The following is a 22,428-nucleotide window of genomic DNA, read 5'->3' on the forward strand; positions in this document are numbered from 1 at the left end:
ATGAAAATAACACGGCAGCAGCAAACACCGACGGAGAGGTCACAAACAATACTTATACAACACAGAGGGATCTTTAAACCTCTTGTTTTTACACTAAGAAGAAAATGCAGGTTATCAAGGTTTCTACTTTACGCATCCACACTGCAAAAACTCAAAATCTTACCAAGAATATTTGTCTTATTTCTAGTCAAAATGTCATTTCTAGTCTAAACTAATCTCATTATACTTAAAATAAGACTCATCACATTAAAATGTAGCTTGTTTTTAGACAGTTTTTACTTCTTTCAAGCATATTTTCATTTGAAATAAGTAGAAAAATCTGACAGTGGAGCAAGTTTTCCTTCCTTATAACAAGCACAAAAAACTTGCTTTCACTGGCAGATTTTTCTACTCATTTCAAGTGAAAATGAGTTTGAAACAAGTGAAAATGATCTAAAAACAAGTTCATTTTTAGGTGATGAGTCTTATTTTAAGTGAAAAGAGATTAGTTTTGACCAGAAATGAGACATTTTGACAAGAAATAAGACAAATATTCTTGGAAAGATTTTGAGTTTTTGCAGTGCATCATACAGCTAATGTTACTTATGAGGTAATGTAATGTGTGCTGCCTACTTTCTTATTCGATGTGAGGCGAGAACGGTAGCCCACTCTGTGTCCCGTAGCCTCTATGATGAATGAAATATTCTCTATTTGTGGACCACAAACCAGAGAGGAGCCCAACAGGACAGTCCATTTGCTGATGTCATCACATGCCTGGGGGGGGAACAGTACAGACAGACAGACAGACAACAAAGAGACACTCAAATCACTACAAGGCCTTTTTTTTAAAAACATCGATTAGTAATTAGTGACAGTCTCAGTCAGTAGAACCTGTGTATAGCAGCGGGATTAGAGCAGCAGACGGTGGTGACACAATGAGATTCAGGCTGCAGCCGTTCTGATAAGATAAGATGACAATGATTTAACGGTGCTCTGGAAAAGGTGTTAATTTCTAACGAGGTTCGACATCATCCACGTCGTCGTTGACATCGGTTAGTAACACCACCGGGATGACAACAGCGCTACTACAGCTACACGCATAGCAATGCATTCAGTCAGTGTTTGTTGCTCTGAGTCAAACACATTCATCATCTGATCAACTTTTTTTTTTTTTTTTTGCCTCCATGTCTCTCTCAAATTGTCCGGTTTGACCTAAAAAGCAGTACAGTCTGTCAGTCAAGTCTCACAGATGAAGACCAGAGAGTCTAGAGAGGTCATCTCTGAAGAAAGTATTGCCCAGTGAACAGGATGTTTTCTACTTCTTTTAACAGACACAAGGACATTTTTAAAGGGACATTGTGTAACTTCTCCTGTTATCTATTCAGGAATATCGATTATTTGGTTCAAAAGTCTGTTTTTCATTAATCAGTAACCTCCCCCATCAACAAACTGAAGTGTTCCTTTCAGCTCTGAATTAGCCGTTCATATCATTCATATATAGGACGAATCTCCTTGTTGTTTACAACTACATCCGGGTAGAAAACCAGCATGAGAACAATAGTGACGGACAAGAGTTTCGCTATCTCATTTTTCATGTCACTATATCACCGTTTAGACTAATCTGATGTTTGTAAAGTCTATAAAACCAATGATTGGACAAACATTACTATTTATGTGTGCACATTTTTGTAATTAGTCATGGTTATCAGAGATTAGCCGGGCTAACGGTTAGCTACCTGTTTAACTTTAATAACTCAGTGACTCAATAAACGGTCCATGAAAAAATATTTTCTCCAGCGGATATCTTAGTTACAACATGATTGAGCTAACTGGAGTAGTTTCGTGTCGTGTCCGACAATGGGAGGGTTTTAACAGCTGACGTCCTAATGTTAGCTTAGCTACCGCCGTTAGCTTAGCTACCGTCGTTATCTGTCCCTGTCAGCTGCAGCCACTGATGCTTTCTAGACACTGTGATTCCCGAAAACTGAATAAATACAACACATAGCAACACAAAACACACACACAGAAATAGTAATGTTGCTTAAATCATTTCAGATTTGTCTAAACGGCGATAGGGCGTGAAAAATATGATATATAGCTAAACTCTCGTTCGTTACTATTGATCTCATTCAAATTACGTGCTGGTTTTCTACCCGGAAGTAGAATGTAAACAACAAGGCGATTCAGTCTATACATCCATGATCTATACATGGAGCGGGTAAGCTCGGTGCTGCTGCCATGTGGTGTCGCCATGTTTTTAGGTTCAGTGGCAGCGTGACGGTAGGAAACCACGGAAACTCAGCGGAGACACCGGAGCTGTCGGGTCAGGTGGAGGTGGCGTCTGTGAAAAGTCACCGCGGTAACGCAGTGAGGAGGGATGGAGCGTTACACCGATGCTGCATTCACCTGCAGTCGGGCAGACGGCCGTCACTAACAAACCAGATGTCATTTTAGTCACAGAAGTCCAGAGAAAGCCGGTAAAACGTGGGTCAGGTCAACAATACGACATCGCCATGACAACATATTGTCACGTGTATTGTTTTGCCTCGTGCTGACGGACCACTTGTTTACTTGTTTATGCCGTTACGTGCAGCGGCATATAGACTTATTTAATTTTTTTCTGAACAATTTCTCATGTTGGGGCTTCAATACAAGAGGGACATTATAGACGAACACTATGGAGGTATTTGGATGTTTTTTGGTGTGTCTTTTTGGACGAAGAAAAGTGAGCTCCGTTCGCTACCGTCATATGGACATGCAGTGCTGCACGGAGCCCCGCTGTAACTCAGAGAAGGCACGGAGGACTCTGAAACTTTCAATTTTTTCAAAAAATTCAAAATTTTGAATGAACTATCCCTTCAAACCTTTAGATAAAAAAATCTGTCAGATCACCATGTAACATCAGCTGATAAGACCAATGCGTCACAGCCATCACATCAGCTGCCTTCTGAGGAAGACTGCGTGCTGCTGCAGTGGAATTAACATGTCAAAGTAAAGTTAAAATGTCCTTGTGTCTGTTAAAAAGAAGTAGAAAATGTTAAATAACTAAAAAGAAGACATGAGAACCGTAATCACACTAGTCTTCCAGACAGCAGATTTACTGAAAGCACTGACGTTGTTAAAACATGAGATGAGGGGGAAACTCCCAGAAATTGTGTGATATATTATCTCCCAACTAAGTCTGTTGCTGTGGTAACTTACTGTCTGAACCTATAAGCTTGGCAGCAGGTTTTCCTCAGCAAACCCTGAGTTTGTATTGTGTCCTCACCTCCTGTTGAGATCAAAATGCCAATTGGACATTAGTTTGTAAACCCATAGTGTTTTTTTATTAAAGCAATACTTACCGATCTGGCATTTCACTCAGCACAGCACAAACATTTGAAAATCAACAGCTCCACCTCCCTCACAAGTCCCACCCACTTCTCCCTCCTCCTGCACCTCCACGAGCCCCCTCCCTCCCTGCTGCATGCGTTGGCATGGCAACGGTAAACAGAACAGGAACGCGAGTGAAACGGGAACAACACAAACAAACACAACACCGGAGTTTTAAACCATAAACGGACTCAGTGATGATGACTGATGAGTTTTATAATAAACTGTTGTTAGCCTACTGCTACTGGAGACGCAGGGGAAGTGATTGTTACAGATTACAGTTCTCAACGAGCCGGGCTGGCGGCCGGACCAGCGCCACCTGATGCGCTGGTTCAGGCCGAAAATAAATCCAGACCGAGCCGAGCCGAGCCGCGCCGGTCCGGAGTTCAACCCGGTCCGGACCGCTGAGAACTCACAGAGCTATGTAGCCTAGCCGTTAGCACAGAGCTAGCACTGGATGCTTTATAGACACATGTGACTTCCTGTGTTTACGTATCACTCGGGGCTGATCACTATCAACGTTACAATATCAGACATGAAACTCCGCGACCAGCTGCGGCTGCAGTTATTGGTCTTTTAAAAAACTATTTATTTCCAAAAACCTTCTTTCTAGTGTGTTGTGACTCTAGTCTCCTCTGCTCTGTGTCCTGCTACTGCTCTGTGCGTTCTTCCTGGTCGGGAGGGGGGAGAGGAGGAGAGGGGTGCACAAAGTGATTACATATTAAGTAGGTTCGGTCGCTCGTCAAATCTTATTAATCGGACCGAATAATATTATTGGTCAGACTTTTCTCAGAATTATATGAGAATGAAAAAATGATGAGTTTTTAACCCTGTTGGGTTTCTCTTACATTTTAATGTATCATCAGATTATTAATAGCATTTTAACTTAGACAAATAAATGTGCAAAAGTTCCAGAAAGGTAAGTATTGCTTTAACATAATTATTATACCTCTTGAAAGGACTTGTGAATGTCAGGACAGGGACAGAGGTTTGTGTCCTTCATGATTACACATCGCTGAGCAATAAAGTCCAAACGCACTCTTCCATCTTTGAAAGTTATAACCTACCATGGTGTTAAAAGGTATTATTACACGGCTCTATTGAATGCTGCTCTCTGATTGGTCCAGAGCTGCGTTCTGCGGTCTGTTATTTCTGAATAATGACCGTCGTCAAGTATAACAGACCGTTGCTAGGGACGGCGCTCTGATCAGCGCAGCACAGAAAAGAGAAACTATGCAGGATATTTACCTTATATTTCATTTTTACCGTCATTAAACAGCTTCGGACTATTAGTGATGTTAGATAAACAACTTGTAACCTGTTACAAGGAGAGTGGAGGCTCCTTCCACATCGCTGCTGGAAACCAAACCTGCTGATCAGAGCCTCTGACCCGGTGTCACAGCTCTCCTCCTCTCGTCTCGGTGGCACCGCGGCTCCGCGACACAAACGCACCCCGTAACGTAAACAGTAAAGTTAATCTCTTGTTTATGACAGATACGACTACACACAATACACACATCGTAACACGTGTATGGTAATCTATCGATCCACTGATTGATTATCAAAGGCTTCAAATGCACGACCGGGAGGAGGCTCGGCAAAACAGCGGAAGTGACCGGTCTTGCAGATTCGCTAAATTATGCAATTTTAAATCAATGAAAGTCGTATTTTGATCAGAATTATGTTTCAAATTAATTTTTTCACTCGTAAACCGTGTAATAAGCGGGATAATGTACAGTTGGTCGGTTGTTATGGAGAAATAAACCCCTTCATGTTGAATGAAACCCCTCCGCTTCGCGTCGGGGTTCCATACAACCTGTCGGGGTTTATTTCTCCATAACAACCTCCGAACTATACATTATCCCTTACATATTTGCATATAGTCTGAACTTGTATTAGCAGTAAATGTAAAAAAAAGAGTCATTAAATACTGTCAAACAAGATTTTCAGTTTAACCTTCGTTTTTTTGCCTGCAAAGAACCAAAAAAATCCTCTGAATGAATACATTTAACTATTAATGTATTAAAATAAGTGCAACGGACAGGACTGCAGCATTTTACCATCCATTAAGGAAATTCAATCCTGCTGAATAATGAATGAGCGGACTGCGCTGAAGTAAATGTAATGGTGTTAACCGACACGTTTCTGCACTCTCCCGCTCGCTCGCTGCTTGTTGTGAATCACAGCATCAGAGCTCCAGAGTGGACTCAACAAACCCTCAGCATCAAGTTGCTCTTTAAGTGAAAACTGAGTTTCTGCGTGTTTTACAAAAACTTAACACCTGTCACTTTACTTCAGCTAGGCTCCCTCTCTGTGTCAGTTTTTTTTTTTTTCTCCCCACTGGAACATTTTTATCCTCGTGTCAGCAGCAGCACTGTGTCGTGTTAACACCGAGCCACAATCCAAACCCACCGCCAACTCGCTGCGCTGCGTGGAGCTCTGAACAAACGCAGCCTTCATGTTCTCTGCAGAAGCCACAGCACGTGACGCAGAGTTAGAGGGGAAAAAGGAATATGATGATTTGTAATTGGAAAGAAATAACTTCTCAACTCAAACTCCACAGAGTGAGCAATTAGATTTAGGAGTACTGCATTCAGGAACACAAAGAAAGTTGAACAAATAACTTGTTATAGTGGGAGCAGACGGAATCAATTTCTTTTAATAGAAAAAGTACACTGAGGTTTTTGTTATTATTATTTTGCCACAAACTGGATTTTTTAAAAACCTTTTTTATCTATAATATTATCGTTTTTCTTGTAGTTGTGTTAGTTGATCAAATAACATAAATCAATGTTCTGAAAAAGAAACTAGTACACTGATATGTTTGTTATTATTTTGACTCAAACTGGATTGATTTAATAACATTTATAGGGATGTTACGATTAGGCTACTTGTTTTCACAATTAATCGTGGTATTAAACACCACAATTATTTACTCGTAAAGATTCCTAAATACCGTTACTTTCACAAAAATTTGATGTTGGAACCTTATTGTGGGCAAAAATAAAGGTAAATGTACAGATACTGGTCCATTTACCTAACGTAACATTGAATTGGTAGGAATTTAAATGTTAGCCTGTCATTTTTAATTAAGAAAAAAAAGCAAAACAAAGCAAAAAACGATTAAAATAAACGCAAACATTTGGCATAGATGACAATTTATGACTTGAATATTTCAAACATTTCCCCTGGGGATTAAGAATTAGTCATATATTAATAGATACTTGAAATATTTTGTGTAAACAATGAGTGATGTAATTATATTTTGACTATATTTGATTTTACACATTCATAGTGTTGTGAAATTAATTAATGCATAATAATCGTTACAATCGTAGTACTGTGATTATTTCTCTGACAATAATCGTCCGTACCAAGAAAATGTACAGTATAATTGTGACGTCCCTAATTCAATACAAGATAATCATTTACGTTTTAAAATACATATATATTTCATATTGTCAACTATGAGACTTTGTATTATTAGATGTTGTGGTGTTGTGTGTCTTGCTTCAGTTGGATTTAATCAAGCTGTAGAAGAAACATCCCACAGGTGATCAAAAGAAATAGGAGCTAATTTTAAGTATCATAGCAAAGGATATATAAACTAACAATGAGATGTTTCAGTTTTTTTTTGTTTTTAATGATAAAAATGTTAGATCCTGTTTTCACTTTGCCATTATAGTGCATTAAGTTTAGATATGGAGGCTGCAGCAGCATCTCCTGTGTAAGAGATTTAGAGATTTACTGTCACACACTGAGGAGACGTGTTGACTCTGTTTCAGGCTGTAGTGGTTTCACTGATGTGGAGCTGAAGAAGGTGAAAGTGAAACAGGACCGGTGTAAACACGACTGACCCTTGCAACTTGCACAACTATAATCAGACACCAGTAACAGAGGTTAACCCTCCGGTTGTCCTCCTGAGTCAAGGAAGGAAGGAAGGAAGGACGAAGGGAAGGAAGGAAGGACAAAGGGAAAGATGGGAGGAAAGAAGGAAGGAATGAAAGATAGATGGAGGGAGGGAACAGATTGGGTCAAAAAGGAAGGAAGGAAGAAGTAAGGACGAAGAGAAGGAAGGAAGGAAGGGGAAAAGGATTGTGGAAAGAAGGAAGGGAAAAGGAAGGAAAGAAAGATGGAGGGAGGGAAGGAAGAAGGAAGGGAGGAAGGAAGAAGGGGAAGAAAGAAGGGAAAAGGGATTGTGGAACGAAGGAAGGGAGAAAGGAAGGAAAGAAAGATGGAGGGAGAGAACAGATTTATTCAAGGAAGGAAGAAGAAGGAAGGAAGAAGGGAAAAGGGATTGTGGAACGAAGTAAGGGAGAAAGGAAGGAAAGAAGGAAGGATGGAGGAAGGGAAGGGAACAGATTGGGTCAATCTGACCCAGAAGGACAACAACAGGAGGATTAAAGTAGCTGCTTCACACGTACACACCTCACTGTGTTTTCATTTTTGTTTGACCTCGTTTAACTCAGTTTATTAGCATTACTACACATTTAAGTTCAGTAATAAGCAAAGTAGTTGAGCTGTGTCACTCTGCTCAGCTGTCAGATGTAAACAAACCACAACACTAGGCTTTTCTAACCGGCTATCTATCTCTAAATCATGTCAGCTCTCATGTCCAACCTGAGGCTCCGTGACATAGACGGCCTTGTCTCCGAGCTGCAGGAAGACGCTCTCCTCCTCCTCGGCTGTGTCACATCCAGGCGGCGGTGGAGCAGCGGCTGGAGCTGGAGGAGCTGAGGCCGAACCAGAGCAGCCCGAGCCCGAGGAGCAGAGGCTGAAGCTGAAGCCGAAGCTGCTGCTGTTCAGCCTCGACAGCGTGTTACGGATCAGCACCGAGTAGCACTTGTGAAAGCGCACCCACATGTAGACGTAGCACAGGGTTATTAACATCTTAACCAGCGGCCATAGTGGTCGTTTCCTCCTCCTTTTTGCCTTGTAAACTCAACTAAACACGACTCAACTCGACCCAAGCCAAGGTGCAGGCAGCGGTCGAGCTCAGCTGTCAGGCTAAAGGCAGCAGCGACTTCCGCCTTCCTCTGCTGCTGCTGCTTCTTCCGGGTTTAATCGCCGGTTGCCTAACAACGAGTTTGTACGTTGGCGCCACCAACTGGTATGACGCGTGTATCGCAACGTCACAAATAAATAAATAACCCCCTCACTCTGAGATACAAGGATAAGATTCAATACTAATTTTAGTAAAAAAAAAAAAAGAAAGACTAGGAACTATGGGTTTCTTTTGTTAAAGGGATAGTTCACCCAAAATTCAAATTGCACTCATTAGCCTATCTACTCACCCTCATGTGGACTAAGGGCTGGGAGAAGTTTCAGAGTCCTCCGTGGCTTCTCTGAGTTACAGGGGGTCTCGGCGTAGCAGTGCATGTCCATATAACGGTTGCAAATGGATACCACTTTTCTTCCTAACAAAAAGACACACCAAAAAACATCCAAATTCCTCCATGCTGCTCGTATGTAATGTCCGTCTTGTATTGAAGCCCCGAAATGCAAAATTGTTCCGAAAAAAAAAAAGTCTATATTTAGTCGACATGAGGGTGAGTAGATAATGAGTGCAATTTGTATTTTGGGTGAACTATCCATTTAAGATTGTGCTCTCTTTGGTGAAGGGCTGGGTCAGTAGAAAAAGAGAAAGGCACTCATCTTGAATAAATATATTAAAATGCCTTTATTGCATTAAGGGCATCTGACACCAGGCACAATTAAAGGTCTGGTCACAGGTGTGGGGGCATTTTGTTTGTTAATTTTAGTTACTTTGTAGAGATCTAAATCAAATTGTGCATTCATCTTTGTTTGGATTTTTCCTTAAAAAAAAAAAAAAAAACTCAGCCCCTATTTAGCTACTAATGAATGGGTGTGAGTGTAGGGTAGATGTTAGTGTGTGTGTGTGTGTGTGTGTGTGTGTGTGTGTGTGTGTGTGTGTGTGTTTGTGCATTTATTCTATTTTACTCCTTATCATGTGATGTGTATTTCCACAATGTGTGATTACAGTAATAAAGTTCATCTTACAGTCTTTCTGATTGATAGCTATTTCACTATCTGACAGTAGTAGAAGTAGAAAAACATGCTTCACTGTGTATTTTTGCCCCCTTACTGTCACATCTGCCTGTAGCCTATTGTGTTTACCTGTTTTGAGCAGTGTGTCCAAATCAAAGTCTTGAATGAATGAATTGTCTCATCTCTGCACTTCCCCTTGCACACCTCATTTCTCCTCCACTTATCTCTCAACGCTGTAATTTCATTTCCTTTGATGCCAATATGTGCTGGTACCCATAAAAAAATGTTACTGGAAGACTTCTCGTTTGAGTTCTGTGTATAGGCTAATGTTTGTCGTACCTCTTTCAATCTTCTGTCAATCTACTGTATCTTTGTCTGTCACACTGTGGATCTGTCTCCATAGCCACTGCACTGCTCTTATAATAATCCAACCGCATTTCTCCTGTGCACACTGACTGAACCATCCTCATTTATTTCTTACTTTATTACAAAGTCCTGCAACAATAACTCCTATTTCTACTTTATTGGATGCATCTGTAAAGATCTAGACGTAACTATGGTAACTAACTATCAAATATAAGCCTGTGTGTTATGTGAATTATAAATAAATTCATGTCTTTTCTAATCATGTTCAATCTATTGTGGCATCTCCGTGGTTGTTGTAAAGTTTTAATTGATCTATTCTAATTCCCACTGCTTTTTTTGTGGCATTGTCCATCCAAAGCTTTTCTGTTTCCGCTCCTCTGTTTTCCCCCCATTAGGTTTCTTGTCTTGTGTTGACGATCATGATTATTATGGTCCTGTAAATTGACCCCGTAATTCAATAGCGTTTCCTTCCCATCTCTTGTGGCATGTCTCCCATTTCCGTCTGTAATGCTGCTGGTAAACATCTGTGCATAATCTCACAGCTTAATACTGCAAATTATCTATTTTTATTCTTTTTTTGGGGGGGATCAGAGGACCTTATCCATGACTTTAGTTCTTGATTATGCTATTTTAGTTTATTTAACCAATTCTTGTCCTCATAAAGAAAGTCCCATTGACACTGCCAGTTTTCTTACAATGATAATCACATTTCTTCTCCTCATTCAATCTGCCTTATCATCCAAATAGCAAAAAGCCCATCTCACTCTCCATTTCCATATATACATAATTTTCATTATGGAGAATAATAAAAATGCTTATATGCTTTTCTCTCTGGGCTGTGAAAGGGTCTCACATGATAGGATTGTTTAAAACTCAAACCGTTGGATGTATTTAAAAAAAAAAAAAAACTAAATTCCTTCATCGTCAGGGTTTAAGGACAAAATGAAGGAGAAGAACTAAAGGGATCGGCAAAGATGAGAAAAAGAAAAAAAAATTGTTGACGTACTTATCTCGAGATAAATTCTCTCACAAGTTGTAACAATCTTTGTGACGTGCAGATGGTGTGGTGAAAAGATCCGGCTCCTCGTGCAGCATTGGTTATTTTTTCACAAAATTTGATACCATTGCATCATTTTTTATCACATCATCATGATAAAAGATAGCACGCTTTCAAAAGATAGCCTGCAGGCTCTATTACATAAATAATAAACACAATGCTGACTGCACGAGCTAGATGGGACACGTAGAAGCTGACAGTTGTGCTGCAAAATGAATCCGCAACAACAGTTTTCTCCAAATTGTAAGACACTCGAACGGTGATGCATAAAATCTGGAGAGAATTCAAAAGAACAAGAAAAAAAGAAAAGAAAAAAAAAGAGGTGGCTTTCCTGTTTTCCTTTAAAGTGAAGTCCCTGGGTGCCTTGTCCTGCATGCACATTCACAATCATGTAAGCAGAAGTCAAGTAAATGCACAACACCTCTACCAGTTCTACGATGCACGCGACCATCTGGTTGGTGGCTTCTTTATTTTTTCTCACTAATAGTTCATTACTGTAACATCACAACTCAGTTTCTATCTTCACTGATGAGATTACAAACTACAAGAAAATATTGCACAACAGATCTCTGCCATGAAAATTTAAGGCTGAAAAGCTTTGGTTGCCACATCCTGACACAGAGAGCCAAGTATTCCACTTCGCTGAGAATAAAAATTACAGATTACTTCCCTGCCTCCTTTTACTGATATTAATACATGTAATGAAAGCTGTTTATTTGCTGTTATGAGAAGGCGAAGCTGGGTGAACATGAAGCGCTACATGACCCGCAGTCAGTCATGGACATTTTGCAATTACTGACTACTGACCCCCAGTGTTGCATTCCCTGCCAGAAATATCACTTTTGGCACAGCTCTTGTATGAAATAATGGTCCAATCTACAGCCGTTGTTATACAAAGACATGTACAGCCCATTTGGAGCTCCCTTTTTCCCTTTTTCTTAATTTTACACAGTTTCCACTTTGAAATTAAGTTCCTCTCTACACGAGAGCCCGTTATATTTGAGGGTATCCTCATTTTCACAAACGTGTGATTGTCATTTTATATGTACATCTTATAAATATTGCATTTTTTACATGGAAGCCTGAGGGGTCATTTTTTTTTGAGGCAGTGCAGAATATATGTGAGCTGATTTTACATCTTCTTTGACCTCCTACATTGAGAAAATAGCTTAAACCAGAAACTTGTAAATGCTTACTGGTATTTATAGTCCCTAAAACCTACAGTAATCCAACATGTAGAGCACATCAGTTCTTTCTATTCCCTTGAGACCTACAGTCCAAGAAAAAAAAAAAAAGCAAACCCAACGAGAGTCTAAAATCATTATTAAAAAAAAGTGCTTTACATGTAAAAGCTCCAAATAATAAATAATATTATTTGCTCATGAGTTGGTATTGCCTCTTTCCTTCACTGAATTTTCGGTCACACTGTCAACTAATACAATAAATATTTAATTATCCAAGTGACAAACATTATGTTACTGTCTCATTAAATGATAATGCATGGCAGATCATTCACAGATTTTTTTTTTTTTGTGCGCCTCAGTCTAGACCCTCTCAGTGACAGAGAGGCAGATGAGCAGGCGGAGAGGGGGAGGAGTCTCTTAAGCACTTTCTTCACTGACTGTACCTCAGAGAGAGAGAGAGAGGGAGAGAGAGAAAAAGAGAGAGAGAGAGAGATGCAGAGAGAGGAGAGAGGGAGCCAGTGAACAAGAGAGCAGAGTCAGAGTGAGCAAGCACTGGAGCAAGACTAGTGAAGCAAGCCTGATGAATGCAGTGTGAACGGCGAGGGGGAGCGGGGAGAACAAGAGAGACGCTCAGCAGAGAAGACTTCAGACCAATTCAAAAAAAGAAAGAAAGAAAGAGGGAACAAGGAGATTCAGTCAGACTGAGTGAAGAGCAGCTGAGGGAGGAAGCTACAGTGTCTCAACTCCACACGCTCTTTGTACCCCAACTGTTCATTTTGCTTCAGTGCCAGCATCAGGCAAGAGCTCACTGGTATACTACTCATTTGCAATGATGATTTCCTGGCTGCTGCCTCTTCTTCTCCTTCTCTGCTGCTTTGCCAGCACAGGTGAGTGAACAAGGCTTTTTTTTTCTCTCTTTCTGTTTCTCTGTCATGGTCTACAAGTTTGGATTGAAGCCGCGCTCTGCTCTGTGCTGGAGCTCAGAGCAGCAGGCAGTTTTTCAGGTCTCCTCTCTCTCTCTGTTTTGTGGCATGATGTAATATCAGCAGAGCTGCTGGTGAACTGGTCATCATGCTTTGTTTAGTTTTTTTGTTTTTTGTTTTTCACACTTGGAACCCGTCCTTTCTAATCCTTCCTTGTCCTTCCTTGTCCTGCTGTTGGCTGAGATTCTGTTGAATCTCCTTTTCAGAAAGTGATTTCTCAGTTTGTGCTCGAATGGGGAAAGGGTGCTGATTTGTTCAGAGTCTTTTTCTGAGTGATGAGGGAGAAAGGTTTGGGGTAATTCAGAGCATGTTGGCCACCGGAGTCTCTAACCTGAGGAAGCCATACAGACAGAAACTGCACAATGACAGAGACTGCTTTTTTATTTTTTTAATTACATGAATGAAAAATGCTTTTTAACTGCACAGTTTGGACAATTAATGAATGAATGCAGATGTCTACTGTAAGTCCATCTACACTGTATAGTGTATGCACAGGAGCATATTAAAATTCTGGTGTGTTGAGTGATTTAAATCAGCTTGCATTTGCACGATGCAGCCAGTCTGTGTGTGTGTTTGTGTGGATGAGGATGTTTGTTCCAACCAAACTTTTATTTTATTTAATCTGAGAACTAGTTGCTGATGCATTGCATTCTTAAACAAAGGAGTAAATCAGTCACTGTCAGTGCTGACAGGTGCTGACTGCAAAAGCATTAAAAGCTCTGACTAACATTGACGTTTGTTGGCCCTGTAGTGTGGATGACTTTCCAGTTGGCAGAACTCAGGTCAATGCATCTACACCGACTGAGTGAATGATGCAGTGAATGAATGAATGAATAAATGATGGCTTCATCATCACCGTTGCGTGGGTTTTTGCACTGCAAAGTTTTACAGAAGGACAAATCTTTCTGTTACTGTTGTGATTATTGTGGCAGATGCTTTTATCTAAGTGCACTGAGAGTGTAGGACTATTTAGGCGTGTCAGGGTGTAAGAGATGTTAGAGAGGAGGTAATCTAAGGGATGAACCTTCTTCTTGAAGATAGAGAGGGACGACCCTGCTCTGATGGCACTTGGGATGAGAACGGTCCCGATTTCATCTGCCTTGTACTCAGGGATGGCTGTGTCGTTTCTGTGAGGAACTCAATGGTCAGAGAGGAGCATAAGTCTGTGTGATTGAGTTCAAGTGGATGAGAGCACACCTGGGAGCTACTCCGACGGCAAGCTGTAGTAACTCGACTGGCCCGACAGAAGGGAATATCATTAGTGAAGGAAAATGTCCTTAAAGAGACATTGTGTAACTTCTCCTGTTATCTATTCACGAAAATCAATTATTTGGTTAGAAAAGTCTGTTCTTCATTAACCAGTAATCCCCTCCATCAACAAAGTGAAGTGTTCCTTTCAGCTCTGAATGAGCCGTTCATATCATTCATATCTACATGGAGCGGGTAAGCTCGGTGCTGCTGCCATGTGGTGTCGCCATGTTTTTTAACGTTCAGTGGCAGCGTGACGGTAGGAAACCACGGAAACTCAGCGGAGACACCGGAGCTGTCGGCTCAGGTGGAGGTGGCGTCTGTGAAAAGTCACCGCGGTAACGCAGTGAGGAGGAATGGAGCATTACACTGATGCTGCATTCACCTGCAGTCGGGCAGACGGCCGTCGCTAACAAACCAGATGTCATTTTAGTCACAGAAGTCCAGAGAAAGCCGGTAAAACGTGGGTCAGGTAAAGAAACACTTGTTTACATAGAGGCTTGTTTATGCCGTTACGTGCAGCGGCTGTCATCTGTCTGCTGTCCGCCCAATTTCACGTGAATGCAGCATGAAAAATACGATTGAGTTGCTTGCGATATACAACTGCAACGCTAGATGGGAGTAATTCCTACACAATGTACCTTTAAACACTATTGTAATTCACTTCTGTTATATTTCCCATCCATGCAAATGAGCAGAATCAGGCTCGAAAATGAACTAATTGTAAAGAAATCCCTCATCTCACTATTTTCTTTTTGAGTTACTGAAAGCTGAAAGTCACACACACACACACACACACACACACACACACACACACACACACACACACACACACACACACACACACACACACTGCACCAACAACCTTAGCTCCATCTCTACAAAAACACAGTGAGATGAAGGGGAAACTTTATAAGCCAAACGTAATGTTAAGGTTGAGTGTTTGAAGTCAGCTGTGTATAACTTGTACTAGAAAACCTGCATAGTCAGACTGAGCACACACACACACACACACAAACACACATAGACACACACTAGGCTGTGGCGCACCACCACTAATTTGAATCTGACACTGGCAATAAAGCCTTTAATAAGGCTCTCAGTAGCTCTCTCCAGGCACTGTACATCAACTCTCCAGAGGACAGCAGCTTTATTGCCTAGTTTTATGAGTGTGTGAGTGTTTGGTGGTGTCGGAACGAACTGAGTCGCTCTATAGCCTCTTTTTGTAAAGTGAGAGTCTGAGTTTCCACAGTTTCCAAATGACTGCCTCATTTGCAGAAGCAATACATTATAGTGCTGCACTCCCCAGTGCACTGCACAGAGGTTCCCCAGTGCTTCGGCTAATCTGCAGCATTTAGGAATACACAGGTGAGATCAACTAGCCTCAGAGTTAGCGGGAATCTCTAATTAGCGAGGCTGCACATCGTGTATTGCTTGGTCCTCTGGGTTTTTTTTTTTTTTCTTCTTTTTTAGAGCTGTAATCCACAGAAGACCGGGCGTTGGGTTAGAATAATACGAGAGCGAAGCATCCTCCAAGCTGTAGCTGTCAGAAGTTGGACAACCTCGAGGCTCATTAACGACTGGTACTCTGCCAAATCTCGATGCTCAGCAAAACTGGTTTTTATGCACGTGTCTATTTATCATGTGTGGAAGTGTTTCTTTTTTTTTTTTCTTCATTTCATTTCACAGATGAGCTCACTATTCATTCCTCTTTATATAACTCCCTGGATGGTGTGTGATGCTGGGAACACACTCCTGCCTGCCTGCGTCGTGTGCTGTTGTGTGTTGACTGCGATGCCGACCTGCTGCAACTCACACCTGTCTGCATGTGTTGCTGCTCTCTCTGTCTCCCAACATACAGATTGCAGGTTACTGGAAGGTTGTGTTCAGGGCCGGTTCTAGGCAGGCATATATGAGGGGGCAGTCAGAAATGTGAAGGGGGCATCATGTGAACACATCATGCTCCAGCACTTTTCTTTCTCTGTGCTTATAGTAACTTCATTGAATTGGGTTGTTGGCTATGTGTCCAACGGCAACCTGGAGAAGTGGATTGGGGGGGGGGGGGGGGGGGGGTGCATATACCTGAAGATGCATTGCAAACCCAGAGGGGGTGAAAAAGGTGAGTAGCTAAATACCTGTAGGGGGGTCTGGGGGCATCCCCCCAGAAAATTTTTGTGATTTTAAAATGTGAGTGAAGCATTCTGGTGTACTCTGAGAAGAGGAGGGGGGGAGACAGAACATTTTAGAAAAGAACACTGTGCTACTGCAGATAATTTTGTCAATTTGTAGGATTAAGATTATTAAGAGTAAGATTATTCTTCTTTCTGCTCCCTTTTGTTGAGATTTGGGAGGTTTTTGTTTTTATTGTAGCTTTGTTAAAATGCAAGATCATTTTTCTGACTGATTTATTGCCCGATGCCATCTCGCTTTCTTCCCCCCCGCCCTCCGCCCGTTGTCTTTGTTGTCACTTTGTTGTCGCTCCACAGAGCACATGGCTAATTAATATGCACGTGCTGACCATATATGGTTGTGTCTAGGCATTCCGGGGACGGAGGTGAGTTCACTTGCGCAACTGCGCACCGTTCTTGGATCCAGTTTGATTTATCGAAGAGAAATTGCTGAGAGTTGTGCACGCACAGTTTGATAGATCTGAAAAAGGTGTAAATATTTTGGGTGTCTTTTCGTCGTAGGGCTAAGCAAAACATTTAGTAGCAGCAGTTTTACACTGCTATACAGTTTTGGTAAATGAGGCCCCAGGCCATAAGCCCAGAGCCCAGACGCTCACAGATGAAGCTTCTCCGCGGCTCATCCGCGGCGCTGTCCGTGGTGCTGAAGGTCACAGGTTAACTTGACAAACAAACTGCAGCATAGTTCTGTTTGTTTATCATGTGTGTCAGTTTTGTTTGTGACTTGATGTTTAGTTGTTGAGATTAAGAACATCACTCCCTCATCAAACCGGTGATAGGCATGCTGAAAAGAAAAGAAAAGAGAGAGAGAGACGCGCCGGGGTATCGCAGCTGTAAAAAAAGAAGAAAAAAAAAAGAGACGCGCGGAATAGCGGTATCAAAAAGTGTCGGACTACCGGCATGTCTAGATAGAGGGATGTCTGAACCCCCAACTTAACTTCTTTCTCTTTGGTAATATACACATTTGTTGAGTATATTAAAATGTGCTTTCTCAACTTCTAAAATTTGGATTTGAGGGGGCAAGACATTTATTTGAGGGGGCACTGCCCCCTCTTGCCCCTGCGTAGAGCCGGGCCCGGTTGTGTTTCTTTTCAGAGAAGTCTTGACAGAAAATGCCACTGCTGCTGAAATGGTAAAGAATGTCTCCGTGTATATTATTTTCATTTTCCCTGGGAGACAACATGTGCCACATCTGAGAAATAGGTGAGAGGCCGAATCTCCAGATCAAGCAGCCACGCAGCATGAGAAATGAAATGCTTCTTATCTTATCTCCTTGAGCAAAAGAAAATGCTGGACCTTGCTTTACAAAAGGATAAATGCCGAGCCACAGTTCTGTACTGCAAAAACATTTAAAGCAATAAACTACATTGTCGTTTCACCACTTCAGACGCACATAAATGTAAAAACATCGGATCAGCTGGACCCCAAATAGATTTATTCTTTCTAATATGTCCAGTTAGAGGTAATCATCAAAAACAGAGGTATTGAATTTCTCATGGACAATCTCAGCATCATAATAAAACACTGTGGCTTGTTCAAAAAAAATTATATCTCACTCCTGTTGTTAAATGCACAGAGAATAACGAATGGAAACTGAATTTTCTGTAGCTTGTGTAGCTTTAGATTGAAACAAAACCTGTTATTAAGAGGACAAAGCACTCGTGGTGTGGTATGATATGGAGTAATGTGATAGATGTGGATGTGAGCTCAGAGCACCAGAGGGGGGGAGGATGAAGACAGCTCATGAGCTTGGGCTAAAATCTCCGTTAGTGGTTCCCGTTGTTGCAAATAGACATAAAAAAAAATTGACACCCATTTCTCTTAGACAGGAGAACATGCACCATGACACCACACTTGAAGGAACAGGACCTTAAGAACAGAAGAAAGCTTATAGACTTTCTCATTGGAGCATGATTGTGCTTATTCCGCCTTGAGATAGATATTACTGAATTTGTTTATTGACTACACTGCAAAAACTCAAAATCTTTCCAAGAATATTTGTCATATTTCTTGTCAAAATGTCTAATTTCTAGTCAAAACTAATCTCTTTCCACTTGAAATGAGGCTCATCGCCTAAAAAATGTACTTGTTTTTAGATCATTTTCACTTGTTTCAAACTAATTTTCACAAAAACTTGCTCCACTATCAGAATTTTCTACTGATTTCAAGTAAAAATATCCTTGAAAGAAGTAAAAAGTGTCTAAAAACAAGCTACTTTTTAATGTGATGAGTCTTATTTTAAGTAGAATGAGATTTGTTTTGACTAGAAATTACAATTTGACTAGAAATAAGACAAATAGTCTTGGTAAGATTTTGAGTTTTTGCAGTAGGACGTAAAACAAAGAGCTCTCTAACCTGTTCCAGAAAGCATGCGGGTTTGACAAACTGACCATTATGTGGAAACTGGAAACCATGTTTTGGCGGTGTGCAGCAGGTAATCCATGTTGCTACCCGTGTCAGAGTGTTGCTGAATTGTGTCGACCAAGATTTGTAGTTGTATACCCGCCGTCTCAAACTGACTCTCCATTTGAACTCCCCTCTGTGTCGCTGCTATGGGGGACTGCACTTTGATCTGGCAACCCTCAACTTCAAACTGCATTGCACACTGCTGACCAGGTGCAGCTCGGCAGCAGCAGCAGCAGCAGCAGCAGTGGAGTCGGTGATGAGTGAAGGGCAAACATGAAATTTGTCATTTAAAGGTTTCAAAAGTCATAGAATTGAAAAAATAAATCTTCAGAGGACAAAATGAACAAGTTGAAATTCTCATTGGTGAAGTGTCACATATAGTTTGTGTAGTGGCCAAATTAATTTGAAACTTAAAATGCATTGTTTTGCGTGCATAATTTTCAAAAGCGCTTTATGAAAATACTCAGATTTACAGATTTATCCTGCAATTTGTGGGAAAGTGTATAGGAAATTGTGTATGCATGGTTTTTCTGCATACACATCATTTAGGAATCTGGCTCCAGGTCCTTTTTTTTTTAAAGTGTAAATGTAAGTAAGTAGGTGTAAATAAGAGCTGAGCTCAGCTAATAAGAAAGTTCCCTAATCAATCCAAACATCGATCTTCTTTGAAATTAGTTGAATCAATATTTACTATTTAATGCATCCCTCTCCGGGGTTCTTACTGTGTATATAACTCAACAAGGCATGGACATCGTTCATAAAGTAAACTAGCCTTTACTAGAGCAAAGAGGGAGAAAATACCCACACACCAATTTGACTGGGCAAAAAACCTCACAGGCTGAGATGGACAGGTGAGCTGCAGGCTCTCGGTTAACTATGATGTCACTGCTACACGGAAAGAATGGAAAATAAAACAAGTCTGACAAAAAAAAAGATGAGATTTAGCATCTCTGTGTGTCTGTCAAGAAAATCTGAGCTGTGTTTTCCAAATAAAGAGAAAGTTCAGATCCACAGAATCTCAAATGAGCTTTGAAAATCTCTCACAGCAGACGGCTGCATGGATCAAACAGAGGAGCTCACCACCTACAGGCTTTATACATTTATTTCTTGAAGAAAAAAACAACACTATTGAGCTGTGAGTTCACCGTGGTAATAGGTCAAGATTCACAACATTCATATTTAATCCGGCTGAGCTAGAAATATTAACATGTGACATTAATCCACATTTCTTAAAAGGGGGAAAAAAGAGCAGTGCATTTGTCCCACCTGTCTACGTCTGTCTGTCTTTCCAAAGAGGAGGTGGAATCTCAAAATAAGGCAAGTCAGTAAAGATTTCCTCAACGGACAACAAAGCTGGCAGCCTGCTGTTTTTTTAGATCACCTTTCTGAATGTATTCATCCAGCTGGAACCTATGGAGATGCTTTGGAAAGTCAAAGTTTGCTTCTACTCAGGATTAAAAAAACTCAAACTCTGGATGTAGGATGGTATGAATGTAGTACATATTACATAGTGAACGGTGATGGGTTCATCCCATGTTTGAAGACGTTGCAGAATAAAACCACATCCACAGTAATTTAAAGCAGATATCAGTGGAATGTTTTTGTTAATATAAGTCCTAAATAGTCCTATTTTCCGTCAGCAATCACTTACATGAAGTATTTCAGCCTAAACACGAGTCTCTCCGTCACTCTGCTCTGCTGTAACCCGAGGAGAAAATTTTCCTTGTGGGATACAAGTGTTATCCAATGAGGAGAGAGAACGGCATGAAGGGCTGTGTGTGCAGCTAAGGGATGCGCGTGAATGTGGTGACGTAGCACGAGGACCAATTGATGCCTGACAAGGGCGGGGGCTGCTAACTCATGGTGCGTTCAAAGAAACTCGTACTTTGTGTTTTTCCTTCCTGTGAAGTCATACCAGTTCGATCTGGTACGAGTTCACGGGTCGGAAGTTACGAGTGGCCGTTATAGGGAACTTTCACAGACAACAGGATGGTAAAAACACGAGCTACGGGTTACCTGGAACGCTACCAAGTTGTAGTTGTGACTTGAAGCTGTAACTTACGGTTTCAAAAGCCTGCCTTGAACGCAGCATTAGCCGAAACGGCCGTGAAGCTGATATCTGCTTTAACACCAGCTGCATGAGTTTTGTTGATCTGACAGGTTATTTCTTCTTTCTCCCATCAAACCCAGTTCTGGTTCTGCCCTGCAGCACAAACCAGACCATCAATGGGGAGATTTTGGCAGAGAGATTCATTCATTAGATCTCTGTTACTGTCTTAAAGGGATAGTTCAACATTTTGGCAAATTGGCCCATTGCCATAATCCCTATAGTCATAGCAGTAGGTTTGTTACCTTTATTTATCGGTGCAAGCTATTTTTAGAACGGCGGAGAAGAGCCGTGAGCTGCTCAGAGCTATGCTACGGAGGCTAATATGGGATTTCTTGGTTTCCCTCATCAAACTCATCAAATACACAATCCAACAACTCCAAAACGCTCTGGTGGACAAGTTGTGACCTGCACATTCACCACACTATGAGATAATAACACAACGTTACCACACAGAGTTGTTTTAGAGGGAAATTCATGCAAAACCGCTGATGCGCGTTGCCTTCAGGGACAGTTTTTCATCAAGCAGTCTCTGTATTTACCTATAAAACAACTCTGTCTGGTAACGTTGTGTTATTATCTCATAGCGTGGTGAATGTGCAGGTCACAACTTGTCCACCAGAGCGTTGTGGAGTTGTTGGATTGTGTATTTGATGAGTTTGATGAGGGAAACCAAGAAATGAGCCTCTGTAGCGTAGCTCTGAGCAGCTCACGGCCCTGCTCCGCCGTTCTAAAAATAGCTTGCACCGACAATTAAAGGTAACAAACCTCCAGTACTGCTATGACTATAGCAATTATGGCAATGGGCCAATTTGACAAAATGTTGAACTATCCCAGAAATATCATATTAAAGAGGAGTTTCTCATATCATGGCCGCTCCCTAGTCCTGCCCAGTGCTATACACATGCATTGTAGAGGCTCCTCTTATTAATGCCTGGTTGAAATAATACTTAATATGACCTCTCCCATAAATAGCTGAACACAGCGGAAAGTGGCTGTATCTTCCACCTCCCGACTTCAATTAACCCAAATACTATATATCCTGGCAAAGAGCATCTCTTAAAGCCAGCGGTGAGCATCTTGAGCGGAGGGATGTGCTGCAGCTACAGGGATAAGCATACACCGGCAGCTCTGTCACTCCTTTAACGCAGCACGTGCAGATTACTGATGGATTAATGACCTCAGAATAGTTAATGCACAGGAAGTTACAAAAGAGGCCTCGGGCTTCCTCAGCATCTCATCACAGGCAATAACGTCTCCAGAATGCACAGCACAGGAGAGTCTGTAATGAAAAGACGCAGTCAGGTTGTTACTGCAAATCAACCCCAATCAAATGGAAATCAGCGCACATTGATCAGTTTGTGGATTTCCTTTAGGGGTCATTGTGATATAGAAGGAAGCAGGGGGACTGAGCCGAAGTGAAGGTTACAGTAATTATGTGCCATGTTTGGCTGTCGAGAGCTGCAGCTAATGAGGACCCCCCTGTTAATGATTGATGTTGCACATCTGCAGCTTAAACTGCACTGAAACT

The 22,428-nt window shown here is 41.3% G+C and overlaps 2 protein-coding genes across 3 annotated transcripts in view; one reads left to right on the forward strand and one right to left on the reverse strand.

The window, feature by feature from the left end:
• The window catches only part of hlcs (holocarboxylase synthetase (biotin-(proprionyl-CoA-carboxylase (ATP-hydrolysing)) ligase)), a 47,255-nt gene extending 38,888 nt beyond the window's left edge, over positions 1-8,367 (reverse strand). Inside the window, exons 1-2 of one of the 2 annotated variants that reach the window (XM_083986415.1) lie at positions 7,972-8,367; positions 613-753 (exon numbers count right to left, since the gene is read on the reverse strand). In XM_083986415.1, coding sequence (XP_083842541.1) covers positions 613-753; positions 7,972-8,241 — 411 coding nt within the window. In that variant the 5' untranslated portion in view covers positions 8,242-8,367. The remainder of the gene's footprint in view (positions 1-612; positions 754-7,971) is intronic. The other variant, XM_083986416.1, reaches the window with a different exon arrangement.
• The window catches only part of tmprss2 (transmembrane serine protease 2), a 253,688-nt gene continuing 231,848 nt past the window's right edge, over positions 589-22,428 (forward strand). The window contains exon 1 of the mRNA XM_083986448.1: positions 589-599. The gene's annotated coding sequence lies outside the window, so the exon portion shown is untranslated. The remainder of the gene's footprint in view (positions 600-22,428) is intronic.

The sequence above is a fragment of the Trachurus trachurus genome, assembly GCF_905171665.1.
Source record: "Trachurus trachurus genome assembly, chromosome: 14".
NCBI classification, from domain to species: Eukaryota; Metazoa; Chordata; class Actinopteri; order Carangiformes; family Carangidae; genus Trachurus; species Trachurus trachurus.